The following is a 12851-nucleotide window of genomic DNA, read 5'->3' as shown; positions in this document are numbered from 1 at the left end:
GAAGGAGGTGGTGTAGAAGGTGTTTAATGGAGAGGGGCAGTGTAGAAAGTGTATTATGGAGAGAGGCAGTGCAGAGGGTGTATTATGGAGAGGAGCAGTGTAGAAGGTGTGTTAGAGAGAGGAGCGGTGTAGAAGGTGTATTATGGAGAGAGGCGGTGTAAAAGGTGTGTTATGGAGAGAAGCGGTGTAGAGGGTGTGTTATGGAGAGGGGGGTTGTAGAGAGTGTATTAAGGAGAGAGGCGGTGTAGAGGGTGTATTATTAATTTTCTGAGAGAAATACTTTATTTTCTGAAACAACCTCAAGGGTGCTAACAATTTTGGCCATGACTGTGTGTGTGTATGTAGTTATATGTTTTTCCAAGAGTGGCAGCGGGTTGTGGAAGGTTTGAGGGGTGGAGATGGAGCCTGGGCGGAGTCTCAAAGGGACCCATACATTTTTCCAGTGTGGGCTCCTTAAATTCCTAGTGGCGGCCCTGCATGTGTCGCTTGTCTGCTACCTGTAACTGCAATTCATTGTTGTTATAAATGTTGTATATTGTTTCATAAACTGTTTCTCCAGTGATGGTTGTTGGTTCTATATTTGTTATAGAGAAATAGAAAGTGAATGTGGTGGTTGGTTTTGAGGGGGTTTTTTTTGGTTGACCTATGAGCTTCCACTAACTATTTCAGTAGATACAAAGAAATATTTCATATTTCACAAACTACAATTTGTATAGAAATGTTATAAAATTTATAGATACTATAATATAATTTCAAGGCTGTGTTATTGAAAATTTATATTCAGTTTTATTCTTGGCAGATGACTGGACAAGCAGATTACAATCACATCTGATACTTTCAGATTTTACAGCATATGATCATAGTGTCACACCTGATGCATATGAAGAATATGACCGTATTCCAGATATATCTCCAGCCCTTTACAGTAAAGATTTTTCACCTAATTCTATTCACGCAGAGGAGCAACCATTTTCATGTTCAGAATGTGGAAAATGTTTTACAGAAAAATCTAATCTTGCTCAACATCTGAAAATTCACACAGGGGAGAAGCCATTTTCATGTTCAGAATGTGGAAAATGTTTTACAGAAAAATCTAATCTTGCTCAACATCTGAGAATTCACACAGGGGAGAAGCCGTTTTCATGTTCAGAATGTGGGAAACGTTTTACAAAAAAAACAAATCTTGTTCAACATCAGAGAATTCATACTGGGGAGAAGCCATTTTCTTGTTGTGAATGTGGGAAATGTTTTACAGTGAAAATCCAGCTTGTTAACCATCTGAAAAGTCACACAGGAGAGAAGCCATTTTCATGTTCAGATTGTGGGAAATGTTTTCCAGTGAAAAACCAGCTTGTTAACCATCTGAAAATTCACACAGGAGAGAAGCCATTTTCATGTTCTGATTGTGGAAAATGTTTTACACAAAAATCAAATCTTGTTCAGCATAAGAGAATTCACACTGGGGAGAAGCCATTTTCTTGTTGTGAATGTGGAAAATGTTTTACAGAGAAAATACAGCTTGTTAACCATCTGAGACTTCACACAGGAGAGAAGCCATTTTCTTGTTCAGAATGTGGGAAACGATTTAGAGTCAAATATTATCTCATTAAACATCAGAGAATTCACACAGGGGAGAAGGCATTTTCATGTTCAGAATGTGGGAAATGTTTTACAGAGAAAATCCAGCTTGTTAACCATCTGAAAATTCACACAGGCGAGAAGCCATTTTCATGTTCAGACTGTGGGAAATGTTTTACAGTGAAAAAACAGCTAGTTAACCATCTGAGAATTCACACAGGGGAGAAGCCATTTTCATGTTCAGAATGTGGAAAATGTTTTACAGTGAAAAACCAGCTTGTTAACCATCTGAAAATTCACACAGGGGAGAAGCCATTTTCATGTTCAGATTGTGGGAAATATTTTACAGTGAAACACCACCTAGTTAACCATTTGAGAATTCACACTGGTGAGCAGTTATATTCATGTTCAGAATGTGGAAAATGTTTTACACGAAAATCAAATCTTGTTCTTCATCAGAGAATTCACACTGGGGAGAAGCCATTTTCTTGTTGTGAATGTGAGAAATGTTTTACAGAGAAAATACAGCTTGTTAACCATCTGAGACTTCACACAGGAGAGAAGCCATTTTCATGTTCAGAATGTGAGAAATGTTTTACAGTGAAAGCCCAGCTTGTTAAACATCAGAGAATTCACACAGGAGAGAAGCCATTTTCTTGTTCAGAATGTGGGAAATGTTTTACAGTGAAAACCCAGCTTGTTAACCATCTGAAAATTCACACAGGGGAGAAGCCATTTTCATGTTCAGACTGTGGGAAATGTTTTTCAGTGAAAGCTCAGCTTGTTAACCATCTCAGAATTCACACAGGAGAGAAGCCATTTTCATGTTCAGAATGTGGGATATGTTTTACAGTGAAAAAACAGCTTGTTAACCATCTGAAAATTCACACAGGTGAGAGGCTATATTCATGTTCAGAATGTGGGAAACTTTTTATCCAAAAATGTCAACTTGATAAACATCAGAGAACTCACATCGGAGACCATCCATTTTCATGTTCAGAATGTGGAAAGTGTTTTACAATTAAATCTAGTCTTGTTAACCATCTGAGAATTCACACAGGGGAGAAGCCATATTCATGTTCAGAATGTGGGAAATGTTTTACAGACAAATCAAACCTTCGTGCACATCAGAGAATTCACACAGGGAATAAGCCATATTCATGTTCAAAATGTGAAAAAAGCTTTACACAGAAATCAAATCTTGTTAAACATGAGAGAAATCACACAGGGGAGAAGCCATATTCATGTTCAGAATGTGGCAAGTGTTTTGCACGGAAATCACATCTTATGGGACATTACAAAATTCACAAAGGAAAGTAGACATTTTCTTTTTAAAACAGTTTAATTGTCAAATTTTACAAGACAATACTACAATTATTGGTTTCAAGAGAAGGAAATGTAATTTACAGGACTAACTGGATGATAGTAAATATATGAAGCTAGCAATAAACATCTGTTATTAAAAAAAAAACAATGAGAAGCTACGTATCACGCCTATGTATCACTCATATGAATAAAATATTTCACATTTATAAATACAGTAAAGATTCATTTTAAAGGGTTGTTCGATGAGTTGATATTCTGCCTGAAATGACATTGGTTGTAGAGAAATGAGGTTGGCTGTGCCTGTGCGCCCTCTCTATACTCCTTCGCTGTTATCGCCGCATTATATCTTAGGTTATATTCACACAGTGTAGTTTTTGCTGCTTGTTTTTCTGAAGCAAAACCTGCTCTCTTGGAAATACAACAGCTTCCAAAATTTGTTGTGTTTTATTCGCTGTGTTATTAGTCAGGTTTTTGGTATGTCTTTTGTCTACAAAACTTTTAAATAAAGTTAGTTTTATTCGCCAGAAAAGCAGTAAAAAGGCAGCTGCATTTTTGCACTCTTTGCTTTCAATGCTGAAAAACAGCAAAAACGCTGAAATAATTGACATGCTGCTTTTTTCAAAAATGCAGCAGTTTTTACATTCATTTAGAGAAGAAAAGCAAGTGTGCATGAGATTTCGGAAATCATAGCTTTTGCTACTACTGTAAAAATCAGCTTTTAATTTGCATAACCTCATGGAAAAAAAAACATGCAAAAAAACCTCTAACTTCATAAATTCAGGCAACCAAGGATTATGCCACAATGGTGTATAAATAGTGCAGCCAGAGATGTCAAGCAGATTTTTAACTCTGTTCCAAACTTTATAAATCATGGATAACGTTGATGACTGAGATGTCCAATTCCTTCTCCATCCTACTTCAACAAAGCATATAGAGATCTGCCACAGACCTTTCTGTATAACCAATTGACTGTTCTATTCCACCTCTGCAGCTAAAAGTATCATAGAATCAGAACCAACCACTATTAAATTGTGACACCACATTTCAGCAAGAGCCAAAGCCATTAAGGTCGGGGAAGCTGATTTGGAGATATTCCCCAAGTGAAATTTATCGCAGAAAGGATGCAAGATAGTTAATAAAGTTAACAATAAGGAGAACTGGAGCAGGTGGACATGTAGAAATAAAGACAAAAATATTTTTTAAGAATTTCACCAGAATATAGGGGAGAAATATATAGGGCAACTAATATAGTTACATTATAAATAGAACAGACAAGGCATATACAGTGGAACCTTGGTTAATGAGAACAATCCGTTCTGGGAGTGTGCTTGTTAACCAAGTTACTCGTTCAGCAAAGCAAGATTTGCCATAGGAAATCATTGCAATGCAGACAATTCGTTCCACAACTTGTTAAATGTCCCATCCTGGTCCCCTATTGTGTCATTCCACACATGCACAAACACACCCAAACACGTACAAACACTCAAACTCACACAAGCACGCACACGCACATATTATGCTCACCTTACCTTCCGTTCCATCGCCGGTCTCCTAGGACTTGCTGTTCTCTGTTACGGGCTGTGTATCGGGTTACCATAACGACGAGGGAGGAACTTCCGCTGCCAGAGCGCTGACATCAAAGGCAGGAGTTGCTTGCCTCTGATTGGTCAGCGCGCTGCCTTTGAATAGCGTCTGACAGCGGAACTTCCTGCTTCGTCGCTATGGTTGCCGATGCACAGCCTGGAGTGGAGCGGCGAACTACAGGACCCAGGAAGCTGGCAATGGAACTGAAGGTACACATATTATGCTCACCTTACCTTCCGTTCCATCGCCGGCCTCCTGGGTCTTGTAGTTCGCTGCGAGGACGTCGTGATGTACCGGCGGACTACAAGAACCATGAGGCCGGCGATGGAACGGAAGGTAAGGTGAGCATAATACTGTATATGCGTGCGTGCGTGTGTGTTTGTGTGTGTTTGTGCGTGCTTGTGTGTGTTTGTGTGGACTGCAAGTGCGGGTCAGAGCGCGGTGGTTGTACAAAACCGGAAGTGTGTGCGGTGAGGATTTTGCTCGTACAGCAAAGCTTTCTCGTAAACTGAGTTACAAATTTACAGAAAGCTTTGCTTGTTAAGCGAAATTCTCGTTAAGTGGGTTACTCGTTAAGCAAGGTTCCACTGTATAACTCCCATCTACATCTATCGATGATTTGTCACAAACAAATGGGTTGGAGCCATGAACCAACATACTGACCCTCCCGAGAATGCATTGAATATACTGAATGGTAGGAGGATCCCACCCAACAGCATTTAAATACCTAGATCTTATCTTTTATAAAGTGTGTGTCTCTGACAAACAAACAATAGCTGGCTGGAATTGGTGAAGCAGAAGTAAGATGGTACACCTCTTATTCGTATCCCCCAGACCTCGCATGTTACAAGCAATAATATTTATATTGTAAGCCATTTTATGACCATGGATGCATTAACTCTGCTGGATAGATTCCCAATGTCTGAATATACATACACACAACTAACCAACAGGAGGAACTTGTGTTCCAGATTAAGAAACCTCCAACCTCCCAAAAACATTGAACATATACACCATTTCTCTCTGTGAGAGCGAACATGGGCCTTTACCAGTACAAGGCCAGCAAAGAAGACACAGTTGTGTTAAAAATAATAGCAATTTATTAAAAAACATGAGTTAAAAACTATTATAAAAATGTTAGGCTTATTTCTATGCACTGGGAACATTGTATACTGTTTTCTAAATCAAAACATGCAAAGAAATGTATACTATTTTAAACTACTTTACCGAAAATATAACATAATTATTTAGCATTTCTGTGAATCACTAACCTAATATTTATTTGTATAACCAAAGTTTTTTAGAACTGCTTCACATCTATGTTGCATAGAGTTAACTTCTGGCACTTGTCAACTCTTATTTCAGCCCAGGATGCTTTGACTACATCCCACAATGTATTTGTATTCATTGGCTTTGCCTCAGAAATGGCATTTTTGATGTCACGTCACAAGTGTGCTATAGGATTAAGGACCGGGGATTGGGCTGGCCACTCCATAACCTTAATTTTATTGGACAAGAACCAAGATTTTGCTCGTTTACTGGTGTAATTAGAGTCGTTGTCTTGTTGAAACACCTATTTCAAGGGCATTTCCTCTTCAGTGTAATTACCTTACCATGACCTTTTCAAGTATTTTGATATATGCAACCTGGTCCATGATCCTTGGTATGCGGTAAATAGAACCGGCACCATAGTAAAAGAAACATGCCCATATCTTAATGCTTGCATCACCTTGCTCACCGTCTTCTGAGTGTACTGTGGCTTGGATTCAAAGTTTCGTGGTCGTCTGACAAACTGTCCAGCCCTTGGACCCAAAAAAGAACATTTTTACTTCATCAGTCCATAAATTGTTTCTCCATTTTTCTTTAGGTCATTTGATATGTTTTTGGAAAATGTATCCGCTTCAGTACATGTCTATTTTTTGAGTGGGACTTTGCTGGGACTTCTTGCAAATAGATTAGCTTCACACAGGCATCTTCTGTCTCAGTACTCACATGTAACTTGAGACTGTCTTCGATCATCCTGGAGCTCATCATTGGCTGAGCTTTTTGCCATTCTGGCTATTCTTCCATCCATTTTTGAATGTTTTCTTCCACATCTCTGTTTTTGTTTTCCATTTTAAAGCACTGGAGATCATTTTAGCTGAACAGCCAATCATTGGCTGCGCCTCTTTATAAGTTTTAACCTCTCAAATCAACTTTTTAATCAAAGTAGGCTGTTCTTCTGAACAATGTCTCGAACAAACCATATTTCTCCAGCTTTCAAGGAGAAATGCATGTATCCCATGGGCTGGCTTCACCCTTAAATAAGGGCCACTTGATTCACACCTGTTTCTTCATAGAATGATTGACCTCAGCACTGCGTATTGAACGATCAAGGCATTTAAGTGCTTCTTTATAGCCATAATAATAGCTCTTTTTTTTTCTGGACCTTCATAAAAAAGTCCTATGATTCAAAAATGGCTAACTGAACCCTTCCCTCAGCATGCTCCGGAACGCCCATAAGGTATATATTATTTCTTCTGAGCCTGTTCTCCTGGTCATAAGTCTTATTTAGGAGAATGTTAAGACTGCGTATATTTCTTCGTGTCGCATATTTCCCTGGTGTGTGCACAGTATTATTTTCAAGTTTTCCTCCAACTCTTCAATAAACTGGCACAGGAATCAGCGCATTTTATTGAGGACACTATGGAGATGACTATGAACATCGACGGCACATGCGCTGATAAAAAAATATATATATTTCAATCTGTACATGCGCCGCCACTGCTCATATTCATCTTTACAGTATCTTCAATAAACTTAAGCCGGAGATCGAGTTGCGCACATGCGCTGATTCTGGCGCCATTTTATTGAAGAATTGGAGAAAACCTTTACAATAATACTGTGTACATGTGACGGGTATAGTGTTAATCGTGGCAGCAGGGGGAGACATTTAAATAGAGGGGAGGCAGGCAGCTAGGGAAGGAATCCTTACAGAAGACCCAACCCACAAAGTTCTGCCCAGATGCACATACCACTCAACCAATGCACTCATTTCTGGACCTTTGATAATGTTTTTTCTGTAATCAAACATCCAATCTCTATACTGAAGATATGATTTGATTCACCATCCTAGGTCTAGTATAGCACTGTCTTTACTTTTCTGTTTGAAAATACTGCTGGTTGGTTCCCTTTAATCATAATCACAGGTGCAGATTCTTTAATGTAAGAGAAGTGAGACTATGGAACTCAATGCCACATAATGTTGTAATGGTTGATTCATTACTAAAATTTGAGAAGCCTGGATACCTTTCTTGAAAAATATATTATTACCGATTATGTGCACTAGATTTTGTGATTGGGCGTTAATCCGGGGAACTAATTTGATTTCCATATGTGGAGTCGGGAAAACATTTTTCTCCTAAAATGGAGCCTACTGTCTGCCTCATGGGGTTTTTGCCTTCCTCTAGATCTATACATTAGGTTATGGGTTGAACTCGATGGACTTAAGTCTACCTTCAGCCTTAAAAATATTTTTTTTACCAGGATTAATAAAGAGATTCTGCTTCTAAATCCTTATAAAAAAAAAACATGACGACTATTCTTTGGATAAGTTTTGGACTGATTTTATTGGGAAAAGCTCCTTTAGTGCACAAAGTGCTTGTGAAGAACCACACCTCGCAGCCATACCAGTCGCCACTAGTCTCTTGGGATCACTCTGTATGGTCTCCCCACTTTAACCAAAACGTGTCATTCTTCACGCCCTGGGGTTACGTAATGTCAGTTTGGCACAGTTCTACACAGACACCCCCTGTCCACATGGGCACAAAGAGCCATGGGGAGTGAGAAAGGACAGGCCACGCAACTGCCGGCGTGGCACAACACTTGCTCACAATCCAAGGACTGACACTAGTTTCTCATTAGATATAAACCTGGTCCGTTAATAACATCATATTAAGCCCTAAACCAGCCCCGGTAGCGTGTGACATTAAACCTAGAAGACAGACATCTGAATTTGTGAATCGAGATAAAAATACAGCCCAAGGTTAAATTGGATATTTAATTCCCTTAAGGGCACACTAGACCAAACACTATATACACAATAGATATACAGATATGATGGTCAAATATGCAGATACAGGTGGCAGTACAATAAGTATAAGCAGATGACACAAAAGTTAGTTACCAGTTGGATGTTAGGCCTTGGTGGTGCACTGCCATATGGTAGGTGTGTGGTGCCAGCAGTTTCCGGTTGAATGAGAAATTAACCCCTTTGTTGGTCACTCCTTATCCCACCCCTGGGGTGGTCCTAGTTTCCCTCTCCTTGAGTCTTAGAGCTGTAAATAAAAAAAAACCTATGATATATCATAACTTCTCAGTGGAAGATCTTAAGGAGGCGGTTTTAGAGCCATCAGAGCTAGTTAGGCTCCCGTTATGCTTGGAGGTCAAACACGGCTTTGATTACCTGGTTTCTACTAGCCCTTTTACATATCTCCCCACCCGAAGATGCTAGAACAGGTCGAGAGCCGGGCGAGCATTTGTCTCGTCCACGAGGTCTCGAAAACGTAACCTGTATATGGTTAGGATGTACGATAACTCCATACCTCCTTATAAAATTGCAGCTCCCGTCTGTCCGGGGAGGTTTCTTTGTAACAGTTAAGCAGCTTAGGCTCCTAGTAGGGGTTCATCCTGTCAGAAGGCCTTGGTCACAGCCAAGCTACTAGGGCTTTGAGTTTTTTCCCCTTGGAGCTGGACCATATGCTGAGCGTGTCCTGTCTGTTTCACATTTTCAAAGAGTTCTATAATCTCGGACCAGTTATAAATTATATCTTCCATATTCTTCACAGTGCTGTTGATTTTTTTCAAGTTATTTTGAAGATTTTGCAATAAAATGAATAGGAAACTTAAAGCACCACTCCACCATTTTTCTTAATATTTTTTTCTGGAGTGGTACTTTATTTATTATGCTTTGTTTATACAGCGCCATCGTATTCTGCAATGCTTAACAGATATCATCGCTGTCCCAATTGAGGCTCACAATTCCATATCAGAATGTCTTTGGAGTGTGAGAGGAAAGTAGAAGAAACCCACAGAGAACATACAAACTGCCTGCAGATGTTGCTGTGGTGTAATGAGAACGCAGGACCCCAGCGCTGCAAGACTGCAGTGCTAACCACTAAGCCACCATGTTACCCCATGTGCTTTAAATCTAAGTCACGGGCTCATTGTCTTATACTCACCCTTTGACACCACTGTTCTCACCTCTCCGGTCGGTCTCCTGTGATTTGTGACCTGCCAGTGGCTCCAGTGTTTGATGCAGCCGGAGATCACAACTCAATGCATCTGTATGGCAACCTCTTTCTTGTAGGAGGGTCATGGTTACGCCCACCCCTGCAGAACTAGCCGGCACACTGTAGGGCCACATATAACGTGTAAGGCTGCTTTCACACTACGTTTTTTTAACATGCGTCCTGAACGTTTTTTTGCTGTAAAAGTGGATCCTGTTTTTACAAATAAAAACGCATGTAAACGCATGTGTTATTTTGCAGGATCCTGCCACTTGAAGTTTATGGGCGGGCATTGAAGTCATGTGATCGGGAGTGAGGGGAACTGAACGTGATAGACTGGGGGCCGGCAGCTGACAGCTGCAGATGCTGGTAACCAAGGTAAACATCGGGTAACTAAGCGAAGTGCTTTGCTTGGATACCCGATATTTATCTTGGTTACGAACGTCCGTAGCTGCTAGGAGCCAGGCTGCCTGCTCCCTGCACACGTAACCAAGGTAAACATCGGGTAACCAAGTGAAGCGCTTTGCTTGGTTACCCGATATTTACCTTGGTTATGAGCATCCGCCGCTCTCAGGCGGGGGAGAGAGAGAGGAGAGAGAGGGAGGGGGAGAGAGGGACTGATCACGGCAGGCTGGTTTCCGGGCATGTTCAGTAGAGCAAGCAGGATCCTGTCTATCAGCATGCCAGCGTTCACATGCTTTTGCGTGCAGTATAGTCAGGATCCAGTGAAAAACAGTATTTGGACGCAGCTCAAAAACGCTACAAGTAGCGTTTTTGAAAAAAATTAAAAAACTGCAAGTCGCTGGATCCTCACTATAACGCACACAAACGCATGTGAACACATGTTGACGCGAGTCCATTGCAAATGCATTGAAATGAAAAGGCATTTGCACTGGATCCGTTTTTGCGTTAAAAAAACGTTCATGACGCATGTTAAAAAAACGTAGTGTGAAAGCAGCCTAATGCCATGTCATGTTATAATATATAACATGTGATGCTGTGTAATGTTATAATATGTATGTGTATTGTGTAGTTTGTAAATTGCCACCAGGTGACAGTGTGGTAGTACGGCTGTCCTGGCACCTGGGTGAGCAGAAAAAGAGTTAAGGAAGAGGAGGAGAGCAAGACATATAAAAGGGTGAGATAGGAAGTAGAGAGCAGAAGAGTCCCTGAGGAGATTTACTGACAAGAACCCCAATTTGAATATTCTGACCCTAAGGGTCACCCCTGCGACTGTGACATTCCGGATTGACTAACTGCGTCCCCCAAGGAGAGGGGTTTAGTCCTGACAGTCAGGGGGGTCTGGCGTTCGTATTACCTCGCTGCTGATACTCAACAAATTCCTCACTCACTGAAGGTCAGTGCACCCTCAAGTAGCTTGAATGGCCTGGGCACAGACAGGAGAGCCCTGTCAGTTGCAGTCCTTCTTACATGTTAGCGTCCCCTGTGGGTGGGGTGTAGTGGCTCAACGGATTTCATGACCCGGTCGGTGCCAGTGTGAAGTGTAGTGACGGAAGGAGAGGCCTAGAGGTGACAGAAAGTTCCCAGGTGCCAGGGATATGGACTGCTGCTAAATTATGTATGGGAAGGAAGAACAGAAGGAAACCATATGGGAAGTGTACCAGCGAAGCGCGGAATGAGGTGATGTGGAAGATAACGGAAAATAAAGTTTGCTTGCTTGAGAAAATAAATTTTAACTGGACTTTATTTCCTGAGAAAGTAAGTTGGGTGTAGCCTGGACTGTTATGGAGTTCTCCTGTGCGTGTGACGGGGAGGTAAGTGGTTAATGACAGGCTATGGTGTGACTTGTCCCCTGCTACCATTACTACTACCGCGGCCTGCCCCGTGCCCTGCACCACAGATTCATGCTTGAATTGAGAGCTTGTGACATTACTTCTGACTTCAGCTAGTCACAATATATGATAAGGGGACAAGATGGCGCCGTGGAACACCAAAAAAGGATGAAAACACTGGAGGGTGAGCATAAGATTGGGGACAGGGGGCTTGGGTTTAAAGCACCACTGCAGCACAAGAATAAAAAATCTGCTGGAGAGAAAGTAATAATGTACAACAAGTGGCAATAAAGTTAAAATTAGCTTTTAATTAAGTCTATTAAAATCGACTCAAGGTCTAATATTCACCCGTGCAAAATAATCACACAAAATAGACGGACACATACAAATTGGGTATTCAATTCCAGGAGATATTCAAAACCTCGCCGGAAAAGGATAGGTCAGATATCAATTACTCCTATGGTACCTCATTATCAAATGCTCTTATCCAAAGGGTAGTGCAATTACACACAATATCTGATTTTTTACCTCAAAGAAGCGTGGTCCCCAGACCCGGTGTGTTATGGAAGCTCACACCTAGGGCAATATAGGTCCCATGCTCCTCTGATAAGCCTCCAAAAAATACTTTCCCCTGATGAATCGATAAGAGGAAACGCGTTGGGAAGAAAAAAAAGGAGGGCATTGAGCATACTCTAGCTATTACCTTTGGGCTGAATTAACACTGTGCATCATGTCCCATTTAAGGTAATATCTATTTCTTTTTCTGCCAGAGAGGATGGGTGAAATATGATACCCTATTTCTGCCAGATGTAAAACAGCAATTTGAGGTAAAAAATCAGATATTGTGTGTAATTGCACTACCCTTTGGATAAGAGCAATCCTTAGCAATGACCTATCCTTTTCCGGCGAGGTTTTGAATATCTCCTGGAATTGAATACCCAATTTTTATATGTCCGTCTATTTTGTGTGATTATTTTGCACGGGTGAATATTAGACCTTGAGTCGATTTTAATAGACTTAATTAAAAGCTAAATTTTAACTTTATTGCCACTTGCTGTACATTGTTCTATTTCTGGAGAGAAAGTATCTGAAGAATATTACATGTGAATTTGAAATAAAATTAACTTCTAAATCCTTGTATAAAAAACCCCAATGCGAATAGACCCAAAGAGTAAAAAGTGATGAGCGCGGGTCTCTACAATGGATCATGGGGTTTAGCTTATTACCTAAAGATTCAGAAGTCCGATACAGTAATGCAGGCCGAGACACCGAGTACCAGACATGGAGGCCCAGGCACAAAGAC

The 12851-nt window shown here is 40.7% G+C and overlaps 1 protein-coding gene across 1 annotated transcript in view; it reads left to right on the top strand.

Annotated features, from left to right (window-relative positions):
* LOC142312857 (uncharacterized) overlaps positions 1-3072 on the top strand; it is a 531686-nt gene extending 528614 nt beyond the window's left edge. Inside the window, 1 exon segment of the mRNA XM_075351842.1 lies at positions 800-3072. Coding sequence (XP_075207957.1) covers positions 800-2898 — 2099 coding nt within the window. The 3' untranslated portion in view covers positions 2899-3072.
* The last annotated feature ends 9779 nt before the right edge of the window (positions 3073-12851 follow it).

Source organism: Anomaloglossus baeobatrachus, chromosome 5, assembly GCF_048569485.1.
Source record: "Anomaloglossus baeobatrachus isolate aAnoBae1 chromosome 5, aAnoBae1.hap1, whole genome shotgun sequence".
NCBI classification, from domain to species: Eukaryota; Metazoa; Chordata; class Amphibia; order Anura; family Aromobatidae; genus Anomaloglossus; species Anomaloglossus baeobatrachus.
Note: the sequence above shows the minus strand (reverse complement) of the source record. Positions and strands in the feature narration are given on the sequence as shown.